At 45.4% G+C, this 15,657-nt stretch overlaps 1 protein-coding gene across 1 annotated transcript; it reads left to right on the top strand.

Annotated features, from left to right (window-relative positions):
- Nucleotides 1–118: 118 nt before the first annotated feature.
- Nucleotides 119–9,489, top strand: LOC119961119 (oocyte zinc finger protein XlCOF19-like). Its single transcript, XM_038788619.1, has 2 exons — nt 119–210; nt 8,575–9,489. The coding sequence occupies exon 2, from the start codon at nt 8,683–8,685 to the stop codon at nt 9,382–9,384; it is 702 nt and encodes a 233-aa protein (XP_038644547.1). The 5' UTR covers nt 119–210; nt 8,575–8,682; the 3' UTR covers nt 9,385–9,489.
- The last annotated feature ends 6,168 nt before the right edge of the window (nt 9,490–15,657 follow it).

Raw genomic sequence — 15,657 nt, 5'->3', positions numbered from 1 at the left:
CCTGGGAATGATTGACGGCAGCTCTGATCCAATAGGAAGAGAGGGATGGGCCTGGAGGACCCAGTGGTTGTAGCGGGTCCTCCAACCAATCGGAGTGACTGAGGGGCGGGGTCTGAGCCCGGTCTCCCACGTGAGGTGGAGCATGCACTGTGCCGAGTCCAGTTCAGAATTCAGGTGGTGGGCTGGAGATCCCTGGTCAGATCCCGCTCGGTGAGTCATGAGGGAGGGATGGAGCCGGCGGATGGGTCGGGAGGCTTCATAAACACTCCGTGTCACCCCGAATACGAATCTCGGATTTGCAGTTGAACCGGCGAAAGTTGCTCGGCCTTTTCACCGAGATAGGCCCGGGTGGCCTGGCGCATGCGTACGGAGCGAGAGTCCCGGCTTTGCTCCGCCTCCCATTCACTCTGATTGGCTGGAGGACCAGCCGCACCGGTTAGTCCTCCAGCACCGCCCCCTGAGTTGGAGCAAACCCTTCAGCTTCATCCAACAGATAGAACATAGAAACATACAGCACAGAATAGGCCCTTCGGCCCACGATGCTGTGACCAACCTTTGTCCTAGATTAATTCTAGATTATCATAGAATTTACAGTGCAGAAGCGGCCCATCGAGTCTGCACCGGCTCTTGGAAAGAGCACCCTACCCGAGGTCAACACCTCCACCCAACCCCATAATGCAGTAACCACACCCAACACTAAGGGCAATTTTTGACACTTAAGGGCAATTTATCTTGGCCAATCCACTGAACCTGCACATCTTTGGACTGTGGGAGGAAACCAGAGCACCCGGAGGAAACCCACGCACGCACGGGGAGAATGTGCAGACTCCGCACAGACAGTGACCCAAGCCAGGAATCGAACCTGGGACCCTAGAGCTGTGAAGCAATTGTGCTATCCACAATGCTACTGTGCTGCCCTTAAGAACAAATTAATCTACACTTCATTATTCTACACTTCATTATTCTACCATAATCCATGTACCTCTCCAATAGCCGCTTGAAGGTCCCTAATGTTTCCGACTCAACTACTTCCACAGGCAGTGCATTCAATGCCCCCACTACTCTCTGGGTAAAGAACCTACCTCTGACATCCCCCCTATATTTTCCACCATTCGCCTTAAATTTATGTCCCCTTGTAATGGTTTGTTCCACCCGGGGAAAAAGTCTCTGACTGTCTACTCTATCTCTTCCCCTGATCATCTTATAAACCTCTATCAAGTCATCCCTCATCCTTCTCCGTTCCAATGAGAAAAAGCCAAGCACCCTCAACCTTTCCTCATAAGACCTACTCTCCATTCCAGGCAACATCCTGGTAAATCTCCCTTGCACCTTTTCCAAAGCTTCTACATCCCTCGTAAAATGAGGTGACCAGAACTGCACATAATACTCCAAATGTGGCCTTACCAAGGTTTTGTACAGCTGCATCATCACCTCACAGCTCTTAAATTCAATCCCTCTGCTAATGAACGCTAGCACACCATAGGCCTTCTTTACAGCTCCATCCACTTGAGTGGCAACTTTCAAAGATCTATGAACATAAACCCCAAGATCTCTCTGTTCCTCCACAGTGCCAAGAACCCTTCCGTTAACCCTGTATTCCGCATTCATATTTGTCCTTCCAAAATGGACAACCTCACACTTGTCAGAATAGAAGTCTTACAACACCAGGTTAAAGTCCAACAGCTTCAAATCACTAGCTTTCGGAGCACTGCTCCTTCATCAGGTGAATGAAGAGGTATGTTCTAGAAACATATATATAGTCAAAGATGGAAACAATGCTTTGAATGCGAGCATTTGCAGGTAATTAAGTCTTACAGAGATAGGGGTATAGCCTAGTTTGCGGGCTACTTGAATAAATGTACATTTCTATAAAACCTTGCACTGCCACTGAACCCTCTGAAGTCTTTTAAAGCCAATGAAGTACTTTTGAAACATATTCACTGATGTAATGTAAGAAGCTGTAAGTTAGTATGTGTAATCACATTTAGTTTTAAAATTGTTATTTTCATAGTGTATTCACTGTCATTGGTAACAAGTAGTCTTACTGTGCTCACCCCAGTCCAACGCCGGCATCTCCACATCATTGGTAACAAGGTCAAGGAAGCCCTTTTATACCTCTAACACGTGGCTTCCTGCAGCCTTTTGTACCTTTTCTATATTAACTATGCATTGATTTGATAGCAAAAAACACTTTTATACCTCTAACATGTGGCTTCCTGCAGCCATTTCACCTTCTGTACCTTTTCTATATTAACCATGTATTGATTTCATACCATAAAACAATAATTACATTGATGATTATTCAGTGGTGAACATTAATTATCATTAGTGAATTGGTGTATTCGGTAATTATATTACAAAGGCTAGATCTTTATTTTTAAAAATAACACCTTCAACCAAAATGTTTCCAGAAACTGCAGAGATATCAGAATTTGATTGAAAAAGTAAATTACTCCATAATTTTGTGAAGTTACTGGACATCATATTCTGCCAAGACTGTGTGGGCCAGGCAGTAGAGTAATGGTATTGTTACTGGGCTAGTAATCCAGAGACCCAGGTTAATGATCTGGGATCCAATCTGCCTATGATAGATATTGAAATTGAATAAAAGTCTCAAAGTATAAGTCTAATGGTGACATTGTCGACTGTTGTAAAAACCCGTCGTGTCCTTCAGGAATTCTGCTCTCCTTACGTGGTCTGGCCTACACTTTACTCCAGATCCACAGCAATGTCATGGTTGATTTGTAAGTGCCCTCTGAAATAGCCTCACAAGACACGCAGTTCAAGGGTAATTGGAATGAGCAGTAAATGCTGGCCCAGCCAGTGACGCCCACCTCCCATGAATGAAGAATTTTGAAGAAGGCTCAGTGAGGTACAGTGAAAAGTATTTTTTCCATATAAATTTAAAGTACTGTTCCAATAAAGCTCAAAGGAAACTTGAGAAACAGAACCTCATGTTTGATCAGGCAATTTATCTTTTATTTGTATAAATTTAGAGTACCCGATTATTTTTTTTCCAAATTAAGGGGCAATTGAACATGGCCAATCCGCCTAACGTGCACAATTTTGTGTTGTGGGGTTGAAATCCACGCAGACATGGGGAAAATGTGCAAACTCCACATGGACAGTGATCCAGGGCCGGGATTCGAACCTGAGCCCTCGGTGCCGCAGTCCCAGTGCTAACCACTGCACCATATGGTGCCCTGTATTCATTAAAAATTACTGTATTAATTAGCTAAAAGTCTGCAACAGATGATTAAATAAGTGGTGATCATTAATTGAGTTACAATTAGTGAAACAATTTTTTTAATGCATTGGACGTGGGCGTCGCAGGCTGTGCCAGCATTTATTACCCATCCCTAATTGCCCTTGAGGGCTGGTAAGAGTCAACCACATTGCTATGGGTCTGGAGTCACATGTAGGCCAGACTGGGTAAGGACGGCAGATTTCCCTCCCGAAAGTACATTAGTGAACCAGCTGGTTTCATAGACTTTTAATTCCAGAAATTTTATTGAGTTTAAATTCCATCACCTGTGGTAGTAGGATTCAAACCCGGGTCCCCAGATCATTATCCTGGGTTTATGGATGACTAGTCCAGCGACAATACCACTACACCACTGCCTCCCCACTGTGTAACTGGTTAAAGCTCTTTCCACAGTCAGTTCACTGGAACACTCTCACTCGGGTGTGTGTTGTGTGGGTCTCGGTGCTTTTCCAGTCACACTGATGTTTCCACAGTTAGTTCACTGGAACACTCTCACTTGGGAATGTGTTGTGTGAGTCTCGGGCTTTTTCAGTCACACTGATGTTTGAAATCTTTTCTCATTGAGAACAGAGAAACATTTCACCTTCCACATTCGAAGGATGATACTCAGGGCCTGATGAATCAACTGACTTCTGTCCGACCTTGATGCAATACTTAGTCTCAATTTACCGAATACAAACCTTCTATTGTCCCGGAAAAAGAGTTTACAAAACTACGGTACTGAGGACCCGGGTTTGAAACCCGGCCCTGGGTCAATGTCCGTATGGAGGTTCTGTTCCACGAGTTTCCTTTGAGCTTTATTGGAGCAGTGCAGGAGGCTGTGGACAGAGTGGGAGTGGGGCAGGGAATTAAAATGTTAAAATGATCAGAAGCTCAGGATTATGTTTGCAGACTGAATGGTGATGTTCCACAGTCACCCAATCCAGATTTAATCTCCTCAGTGTAGGGGAGACCAAATCGTGAGCAGTGAATACACAACACTGGATAGCAAGAAGTACAAGTAAATCACGGTCACCTGGAAAGTGTGTTTGGAATCCTGGAATATGGGAAGGATGGCGATGAACTGGTGATTGTTCCATCTGTTGTGTCTGCATGGAAATGGTTTACAGTGCTGTTCATAAGAACACATGAAATGGAAGCGGGGGGAGCCTAGATGGATCCTCGAGCCACTGCATTTCTTGCTGGCTGTAACCTGCCCTTTGAGGCACCATTCTGATACACTTTCCTGTATCGTCCCCAGTCCTTCCAGATCCATTTTATGATATGGATACATTAGCTCAACCTCCTGTGAACTAATTTAGTCTGGCCCAGTGTCACCGAGCTGAAATCCAGTCTTTCTCTGAACATTATTCTTAATGCCACAGCTGACAGGTTAAGAGTTTAGCAGTAAGTGGAAGAGGCAAGTTTGTAGATGCTCTGCAGTGTTACAGACTGGCTCGTTGGATCTTGTTCTGTCCCATCTTACATTCAGCTGACAGTAAAATGACTAAAATACTGCAACATACAGGCATTTGGTGCACCGGTGAGTTTGCTGCTCAGATTAGTTAAAGTCTCCATATTGGAAAATGGATCTCGAAGGACTGGAGAAGATGCAGGAAAATATATTTCAATTATGCCTGAACTGGCAGGTTATACCCAGCAAGAAAGATTGGACAGGGCATCACCTTTTCTCTGGAAAAGGGAATGAAGGATGACCTAATCCTGCAAGATTATGAAAAGGTTTGATATGATAGACAAGTGGAAGGTGTTTACACTGGATAAGAATAAATATGAGTTAGTCATTAATTAATCTAATGTGCTGTTCAGAGGGAGATCACTCACACACTTCATGTGTGCAAAGAAATGGAGCCGGTGGGTAGCCGGGAAGCAATAGAAGCAGCGGAGTGACTTGGGGAGGCTTCAGAAAAACCCTGAGGAGGCTTCAACTCCCGAGTAAAATGTTAACGGTGCGGTCTTAACGGGCACCGAATAGAGTGAGAGCTGAGCGGTGACAGGCCCAGGTTACCGGCCGCCATCTTTACAGAGGACAAGGTGCCGCAGGGCGCATGCGCTGTGAGCCTGGACCGGATGCCAACTCTCCCGGATTGACTGACTGGAGTCTCCAGGATTTTATTTTATTCATTTGTGGGAGTCACTGGCTGGGCCAACATTTATTGCCCGTCCCTAATTTCCCTCAAACCGAGTGACTGGCTCGGCCATCTCGGAGGGCATTTAAAGAGTCAACCACATTGCTGTGGTTTGGAATCGTGTCGGCCAGACCAGGTAAGGATGGCAGATTTTCTTTTCTATTCATTCCTGGGATGTGGGTGTCGCTGGCTGGGCCAGCATTCACTGCCCATCCCTAATTACCCTTGAACTGAGTGAATCTCAGAGCATTTTAAGAGTCAACCAGCTGACTGTAGATCTGGAGTCACATGTAGGCCAGACCAGGTAAGGATAGAAGATTTCTTTCACTGAAGGACAGGAGTGAACCAGATGGGTCTTTGCAACAATTGACAATGGTTTCATGGTCACCACTGGACTTTCAATGAATTCAAAATTTTACTTTCTGCCTTCGTGAGATTCATGCCTGTGTGGCTGGGAAATCATTAGGACAGTAAAGAAGATTTTTATATAATTTTCTTTGAACATTTCTCTTAAGCAGATATAAAAATTTTGAAAATGGGATAAAGGTTGATTGGCTGTCAGTCAATCACTGTCCTGTAAGGTAATGAGTCCTTTTGCTTCCCAATTGGCTGAGGAAGGCAGTGTGTCACAAGGATGGATGTGTTGACCGATTAATGGCTGGAGGATGGGGGCAGGTCATGTGATCAAACCTCCAAGAATACATTTAATCAAAGTTGGCGAGGAGAGAATGTTGTGAATTTCTATCCTAAACTGACAGTGAGGTTTCTGTAAATTTACAGGATACTGGAAGAGGTTTAATAGACGGGAAACTCAAACCAAACGTCACATCGCGATCTGACAGAGTCACTCGGTTCATCAGAACCTGAATTTCAGCAGCATCTGGGTGTGGATGGTAAAAGGTTTGTCTGTTCTGTCTGTGAGGGAAGATTTCAGGTCTCAGTGTGACTGGAAAAGCCCCGAGATTCTCAAACCCTGGTTAGACCAAACCTGGAGAACTGTGTTCAGTTCTGAACAACAAACCTGAGGAAGGATAGAATTGCCTCGGAGGGAGTGTAGCACAGATTTACCTGAGTGATATCTGAACCCCCCCAGGGTTAAATTACAAAACTAGATTACACAAACGAGTCAGAGACATGATGGCACAGAGAATGGCATTCGGCCCATTGAATCCATGCTAGCTCTCTGGAGCAATCCAGTCAGTGCCATCCTCCTGCTCCATCCCTGTATCCTCGCAGGTTTATTTCCCTCAAATCCAATTTCCTTTTGAAATCAAATGATTCATGTATCTATTTTCAAACTCCCTGATAGGCAGCAAGTTTCAGGTCATTGCCGCTCGCTGTGTAAAAACATATCTCATATCACCTCTAATCTCCTGTACCTTTTACATACAAACTAGGAACAGGCCACTCGGCCCCTCAAGCCTGATCAGTATTCAATAAGATTGCGGCTGATCTCATTCTAACCTCAACTTCTAACCTCAACATTCTAACCTCAACTGAGGGGCTGTTTAGCACAGGGCTAAATCGCTGGCTTTGAAAGCAGACCAAGGCAGGCCAGCAGCATGGTTCGAATCCCATAACAGCCTCCCCGAACAGGCGCCGGTATGTGGTGACTAGGGGCTTTTCACAGTAACTTCATTGAAGCCTACCGTGACAATAAGTGATTTTCACTTCATTTTTTTTCATTTCAACTCCACTTTCCTGCCGACCCCGATAACCTTTCACCCCATGCCCATCAAGAATCTATCCAGCTCTGCCTTAAACATATTCAAGGACTTTGCTTCCACTGCCTTTTAAGAAGTCTTACAACACCAGGTTAAAGTCCAACAGGTTTGTTTCAAACCTGATGGACTTTAACCTGTTGTTGCAAGACTTCTAACTGTGCTCACCCCAGTCCAATGCCGTCATCTCCACGTCGTGACTGCCTTTTAAGGACGCGAGGTCCAAATTCTTACAACCCTCAAGAGAATAAAAAATCCACATCTCCATCTGAAATGGGGGCCCCTTATTTTGCAACAGTGACCCCCTTGTTCCAGATTCTCCCACAAGAGGAAACATCCTCTCTACATTGACCCTGCCAAGACCCCTCAGGATCTTTTATAGTTCAATCCAGGTTTTACCCAAAACTTTTAATCTGTGACCTGACTGCTTGTACGATCAGTGAATGGAAACAGAGTTTCTTTGTCCACCTGATCGAATCCTGGCATAATCTTGTGTACCTGAATCAAATCTCCCCTCAACCTCCTTTGCTGGAACCATTCTGGTAAATTTCCTCTGCACCTTCTCCAAGAACCTTCACTTCCTTCCTTTTTTTTAAATTTTAGAGTATCCAATTCATTTTTTTCCAATTAAGGGGCAATTTAGCGTGGCCAATCCACCTAGCCTGTACATCTTTGGGTTGTGGGTGCAAAACCCACACAAACACAGGGAGAATGTGCAAACTTTACATGGACAGTGACCTGGAGCTGGGATCGAACCTGGGACTTGGGCGCTGTGAGGCAGCAGGGCTAACGTTCTGCACCAACGTGCTGCCCACTTCACATCCTTCCTGAAGCGTGGTGACCCGAGCTTCATAGAATTCCTACAGTGCAGAATCATAGAACTCACAGTGCAGAAGGAGGCATTTCAGCCCATCAGGTCTGCACTGGCCCTTGCAAAGAGAACCCTCCTTCAACTTAAGCCCACGCCTCCGCACTGTCCCCGTAACCCAGTGACCCCGACTAACCTTCGGACACTAAGGGGCAATTTAGCATGGCGAATCCACCTAACCTGCACATCTTGGGACTGTGGGAGGAAACCCACACAGACACGGGGAGAAAGTGCAAACTCCAGACATAGTCACTGAGATTCGAATTGAACCCGGGACCATGGAGCTGTGAGGCAGCAGTGCTAACCACTTTGCCACCAGAAGCATAGTTTCAGCATCAATATTTCAATTTATGAAGCTCAAGGTCAAATATGCTTTGTCTTAATATGTCTTGTACAAAATCCCTCTTCACCTCTTTCTCTCTCCTCCCAAAGAGGTCAATTTAGTTTTATAACAATCCAGCAGTTTTCATGGTCACTTTTTCCCAGTGCCGGCCCCACAAATGACCAGAATCAATCAGCAATTTCACAACCTGCCTTTGTATTTTTGTGGGTTCTCTCTCACTCCCTATTTTCTGTTTTAAATCACTTTCACAGGGTGTTCAAAGGAGAGGTTTCAAAGTCCGGAAAATCAAACCAAGCATCACGCCAGGATCTGACAGAATCCTCATTTTATCATATCCTGAATATCAGCGGATTTTGAACATGGAAGGAACAAGCATCATTGACAGTGGGGAGAAACCGTACTTGATTTGTGTGTGTGGACGAGGATTCGCTCTATCATCAGGCCTCACAGGCCACAAATGCAGTCACACTGAGGGGAAACCACGGAAATGTGCAGACTGTGGGAAAGGATTCATTTCCCCATCCAAGCTGGAAGCTCATCGACGTAGCCACACTGGAGAGAGACCATTCACCTGCTCCAAGTGTGGGAAGAGATTCATTGTTTCATCGGCTCTGCAAAATCACCAGCGAATTCACACTGGGGAGAGACCGTTCGCCTGCTCCACGTGTGGGAAGAGATTCACCCAATCATCCACTCTGTCCACACACCAGCGAATTCACACTGGAGAGAGACCGTTCACCTGCTCAGAGTGTGGGAAGGGATTTACTATTTCATCCGACCTGCTGAGTCACCAGCGAGTTCACACTGATGAGAGACCGTTTCAATGTCCAGACTGCGGGAATAGCTATAAAACGTCTGGAAATCTGACACGCCATCAACGTGTTCACACTGACGAGAGACCGTATAGGTGCTCCCACTGCGGGACTGGGTTCACACAATTAATTCAGCTCACTATACATCAGCGAACCCACACTGGGGAGAGGCCATTCACCTGCTCCAAGTGTGGGAAGGGATTCACTGCCTCATCCTCCCTACTGAGACACCAACGAGGCCACAAGTAAGGGCTGCGATTGGGTTTTGATGTTCCTCACATTCAGGACTGAACTATGTTCGTTTGGGTCTCTTTCTGCTGATAACAATTCCAGCCCATTTACAGGGGCTAATATTCTGGCTAAAAGTCTAATAAATTAGATTTGTGTAAAATACGCAGTGTGTTGAAACTTTTTACTATCTCTGACACAAGTTAGTTCCTTTTGAAGTACTCTCACTCTCCCCTGTCTCTTCCATCCTCACCTCCAACAAGAAGTGTGAGGAGCTTGTGGAGCTTCTTTGTGACTGAGATTGAGTCAATCCGATCAGCTTCACTCCCTTCCACGAGCCCGCCGGACCAAACTGTCTCTAAATTTCATCCTTTCCCGAGCCCTGAACCCACATCTTTCTCTAGTTTCTCTCCCATCTCCCCTCATGCCCTCTCAGAGCTCATCTTGTCCATGAGACCCAGCTCCTGCTTCATTGACCCTATTCCCACTGAGCTACTGATCAGCCAACTACCCTGTGTCCATGGATATTGTCAACATTTCTCTCTCTTCAGGTACTGTCTCTCTGTCCTTCAAATCTGCCATCATCACCCCCTCCTCAATAAAACAAACCCTTGACCCTGCCATCCTTACAAATCACTGCCCCATCTTCAACCTCCCGCTCCTCTCCAAACTCTTTGAACATGTTGTCACTCCCAAATCCTTGCCCATCTTTCCCAGAACTCCCATGTTTGAATCCTTTCAATCAGGTCCTTGCCCTGTCACAGTTGTGAAATACAAGAGACAATCAGTGGTTAGCACAGTGAAGCAACATTGCTGACGTCAGGGAAATACCACCAGACAGACCCATCGGAGGAGACTGTGAGAGAGAAAATCCTACAGAATCTTAAAATTTACAATGCAGAAGGAGGACATTCAGCATTCGAGCCTGCACCGGCCGTTGGAAAGAGCACATTGCTTAAGCCCATGCCTCCACCCTATCCCCGTAACCCAGTAACTCCGTAACTCCACCTAAATATTTTTGGTAACACATTGGTTAGCACCATTGCTTCACAGCTCCAGGGTCCCAGGTTCGATTCCCAGCTTGGGTCATTGTTTGTGTTGGGTCTGCACATTCTCCCTGTGACTGCATGGGTTTCCTTCGGGTGCTCCGGTTTCCTCCCACAAGTCCGGAAAGACGTGCTGTTAGGTAATTTGGAAATTCTGAATTCTCCCACTGTGTATCCGAACAGGTGCCGGTATGTGGCGACTAGGGGCTTTTCACTGTAACTTCATTGCAGTGTTAATGTAAGACTACCTGTGACAATAAAGATTAGGATTATCAAAAAAAATGTTCCGGCAAATTTCCATCCCGCCCGCAACAAATGGGATGAAGCCAAATCTTTAAAAGTCAAAGTCTTTCTTTCAATTTGTTGCCGTGCTGTCAGGGGAAAGGGTTAACTTCTCTGCTTGTTTACAAAAGGGGCTGTTTAACTCACTGGGCTAAATCGCTGGCTTTGAAAGCAGACCAAGGCAAGCCAGCAGCACGGATCGATTCCCGTAACAGCCTCCCCGAACAGGCGCCGGAATGTGGCGACTAGAGGCTTTTCACAGTAACTTTATTTGAAGCCTACTCGTGACGATACGCAGTTTTCATTTCAGTTCATTTTTCAAAGCGAAGAGGAAACATTTACAAAGCTTCCCACAGCTTGTGAGCTCCGAAACATAACTTCAAGGCTGAAATTTATCTTCAGAGATTGAAACATTTTGGTGCCTTTTCCAATTGTCCCAGTAAATTGTGACTCACACTGAAAGGTCTACTTTCACTCAGTAATTAGAACATTTCACTTTCTCAGCACTGACACTTCAGATCAAATCCCAATTGTTCTCTTCCCTTGTAGCTGGTGTGTGGAGAAGATCATGTTCACCGTAGATCTGTCAGCACAGAAACCGCACTGTGATTCTGGATAAACTCAGACTGCAAGTAGATGAATCTTTTAAACATCACCCAAGTGAAGGTCTTCCCCTGACTCTAAGGAGTGAGATGTCCCTGTAGTTGATGCTGTCTCCTCTGTCACTGCTGTTTTTATTGCATCACACATGTTCCATGGACCAGTCTCACAGCCCAAAAGGGGAGGGCAGGAAGGTGGGACAGTCGATGGGACTTTCTGTGTGTGAGCAGTTCAGCTGGAATTCCATCCTTGCCAGGCACCTTTCTGCTTGCTCAGCAATCAATGGCCTTTTCCAGCTCAAATGATGAGAGTTCCTTGTCCAACTCAACCATGACAGGAAGCTGCAGGAGAGTCAAACACAGACTGGGAGATGCCCGTCTCACAGGGGTACAGCTCACTGTTGTGTTCAACCCAGCTCGTCCTCACTCTCTTACCATGACTGACACTGAGCATGCTCAGAGCACACACCCACACTGCACCTGCGCACTGGCCTTGTACACTCACTGATAGGGGACTTACTGCAGCCCGGGGGATTCTGGGTAACACAGCCGCCATAGAGAGCAATTAGTAACCAGGAAGATTCTATTTCCTAGTTAGCAAAACAGAAGATCCACAGTTAGGCAAGATGCTGGACATGAAGCACAATGAGAGGTTTGGATACTTTATTTAATACAGAAGCACATTATTCTGATATCACTGAGACATGGGCAGCAAGCAGGCTGATCTACAGTATGTACAGTATTTACAATACCTGGGACACGGTATATCATATCATCAAACCAGTGATAGGTTTGTTTACTGTTCATAATTGTGACTGGGTCACACTCACGATTCATGCAAAATGCAACTCTCCAGGTTCACTGACCCACTCCCTCCAGACCTGTTTTCACGCCAAGGGTCTTGTCATCTGCCTTAGTTTTTATCCAGCCATGTATGTTCAGCTCACACTGCCCAACAACCAGCCTCTCCTGCACTGGGACACAGGGTTTCCATCACCATAAATCTGTCCTGGTCTACGCACATCGATGCTGCCACCAAGAAAGCACAACAGCGCCTATACTTCTTCAGGAAACTAAGGAAATTTGGCATGTCCATACTGACTCTTACCAAATTTTACAGATGCTCCATAGAAAGCATCCTATCTGGCTGCATCACAGCCTGGTATGGCAACTGCTCGGCCCAAGACCACAAGAAACTTCAGAGAGAAGTGAACACAGCCCAGTCCATCACACAAACCTGCCTCCCATCCATTGACTCTATCCACATCTCCCGCTGCCTGGGGAAAGTGGGCAGCATAATCAAAGACCCCTCCCACCCAGCTGACTCACTCTTCCAGCTTCTTCCATCGGGCAGGAGATACAAAAGTCTGAGAACATGCATGAACAGATTCAAAACAGCTTCTTCTCCGTTATTACCATACTCCGAAACAACCCTCTTATGGACTGACCTGATTAATACTACACTCCTGTTTGCTTCACCCAATGCCTTTGTCTATATATTTACATTGTGTACCTTGTGTTGCCCTATTATGTATTTTCTTTTTAGTTTACTTTCTTTTCATGTACAAAATGATCTGTTTGAGCTGCTCGCAGAATAATCATTTTCACTGTACCTCGGTACACGTGACAATAAAATCTAATCCATATCGCGGGAGCAATCTGCCTCTCTTGCATTGGTGCACTGCATTTCCCTCATAACACAGTGGCAGAGAAAGGTGACAGCACAAAACAAAGGCACTCAACAACTTGTATCTGTGCCAACTTTCTGCAACAGTCACAATCCCCTGTCATTGGCCCTGAACTCTGCAGATAGTTTTCTCCTCAAAGGATACGAACAGATGCGCAAGGAGCTGGAGTTGGCTATTCAGCCCAGTCTGCTCCACCATTTAATAAGGTCATGGCTGATCTGACAGTAACAGATAGTTGTCCAATTCGCTTTTCAAGGAATCAATTGAATCTGCCTCCACCACATTTTGGAGCAGTGCATTCATGATCCCACATGCAGCACAGAATGTTTTTCTTCACATCATAAGACATAGTAGCAGAATTAGGCCACTCGGCCCATTGAATCTGCTACGCCATTTAATCATGGCTGATATTTTTCTCATCTCCATTCTCCTTCCCATAACCCCTGATCCCCTGATTAATCAAGAATCTATCTATCTCTATCTTAAAGACACTCAAGTGATTTGGCCTCCACGGCATTCTGTGGCAAAGACTTCCACAGATTCACCACCCTCCGGCTGAAGAAATTCCTCCTCGTGTGTTTTAATTCCTCTTCATCACCTGAGGAAGGAACTGTGCCCCGAAAGTTAGTGAGTCGAAACAAACCTGTTGGACTTTAACCTGGTGTTGTAAGACTTCTTACTCTGTTTTATAAAGGATTGCAACTGTAGTCTGAGATTGTGTCCTCTGCTTCTAGTTTTTCCTACAAGTGGAAACATCTTCTCCATGTCTACTCTACCCAGGCCTCGCGGTATTCTGTAAGTTTTAATAAGATTCCCCCATATCCATCTAAACTCCAACGAGTAAAGACCCAGAGTCCTCAACTGTTCCTCATACGACAAACTCTTCATTCCAGGGATCATTCTTGCAAACCTCCTCTGGACCCTTTCCAAGGCCAACACATCCTTCCTTCGATACGGGGCCCAAAACTTCTCATAATACTCCAAACGGGGTCTGATCAGGGCCTTATGTAGCCTCAGAAGTACATCCCTGGTCTTGTATTCTAGCCCTCTTGACATGAATAGATTGCATTTGCCTTCCTAACTGCCGACTGAACCTGCACATTAACCTTTTGTTTTTACATTTTTTTAAATTTAGAGTACCCAATTCATTTTTTCCAATTAAGGGGAAATTAATTTGGACAACCCACCTACCCTGCACATCTTTGGGTTGTGGGGGTGAAACCCACGCAAACACGGGGAGAATGTGCAAACTCCACACGGACAGTGACCCAGAGCCAGGATCAAACCTGGGACCTCAGCGCCGTGAGGCTGCAGTGCACCTGCACGTTAACCTGAAGAGAATCTTGAACAAGGTCTCCCAAGTCCCTTTGTGCTTGTGATTTGCTCAGCATTTTCCCATTTAGAGGATAGTCTATGCCTCCATTTCTCCTTCCAAAGTGCATAACCTCACACTTTTCCACATTGTATTCCATCTGCCACTTCTTTGCCCACTCTCCTAACCTTGCTCAGCATTGCTTCTTTTTCTAATCACTTTAAATCAGGGGTGGGCAAACTACGGCCCGCGGGCCGTCTTTATGCGGCCCACCAAGATCAAGTCATAAAAAAAAATTTAAAAATTTTTTTTTAAATTAAAAAAAAAGGTTAATGTGGGGGGCTGTTGGGTTACTGGTATAGGGTGGATACGTTGACTTGAGTAGGGTGATCATTGCTCGGCACAACATCGAGGGCCGAAGGGCCTGTTCTGTGCTGTACTGTTCTATGTTCTATATGAGGCGCCCAGAATCATAACCGGGTGAAGCGCCATTTTTGAAAAGTAGAGATAAAGAGGGCTAAAGGCAGGATGCCGCTGGGGGAAGCACGGAGGTATATGCCGCACGCTAATTGGTTACAACCGGGACTATTAATACTATGCGGCCCTTTAAAATTGTGAATTTCTGAATGTGGCCCTTGCACGGAAAAGTTTGCCCACGCCTGCTTTAAATGAATGCCTTCTGTTTATAATCTTGCCCTAAATATGACTTGCTGGATCAAACATCTATTGTAGATTCTTAGTTTTAATGTGGTCAAGTGTCTTTCCATTTGAGAACTGTTCAATCAAGTTATTAGAATTATTTTAGGCTAGGGCAGCACGTGGAGCAGTGGTTAGCTGTGGGACTACAGCGCTGAGGACCCGGGTTTGAATCCCGGCCCTGGGTCACTGTCCGTGTGGAGTTTGCACATTCTCCACGTGTCTGCATGGGTTTCACCCCCACAACCCAAAGATGTGCAGGTTAGGTGGATTGGCCAGGCTAAATTGCCCCTTAATTGGAAAAAGAAAATAATAATAATTGGGTACTCTGAATTAAAAAAAAAAATTTTTTAAGGATTATTTGTAGCTTCCCCACCAATCAGTTTTTTCCATTATCCTGAAGTGACCTTATTTTTATTGGGAGTTAATTGAAGTGAGTTCATAACCTCTCATTATCTAAATTTCCATTTACCACTTTTCTGTCCACCTGACCCAGTCCATGGCTTTCTCCCTCATTGTCTAAAACACATCAGCAACTTTTGTATAATCCTGGTGTGTACATTTCAGTCTAAATCATTGATATATACCGGAAAACTGTGGAGTCCCACTGGAAACAGACGTCCAGGCATCATTCAGTCCTGGATGTGACGAACAGCAGCAACAACAGCTGA

The sequence above is a fragment of the Scyliorhinus canicula genome, unplaced genomic scaffold (assembly GCF_902713615.1).
Source record: "Scyliorhinus canicula unplaced genomic scaffold, sScyCan1.1, whole genome shotgun sequence".
Classification (NCBI taxonomy): domain Eukaryota; kingdom Metazoa; phylum Chordata; class Chondrichthyes; order Carcharhiniformes; family Scyliorhinidae; genus Scyliorhinus; species Scyliorhinus canicula.
Note: the sequence above shows the minus strand (reverse complement) of the source record. Positions and strands in the feature narration are given on the sequence as shown.

What these genes read in the sequence shown, in the direction of transcription:
- LOC119961119 (XM_038788619.1), top strand. Translation starts at nt 8,683, where the DNA reads ATGGAAGGAACAAGCATCATTGACAGTGGGGAGAAACCGTACTTGATT.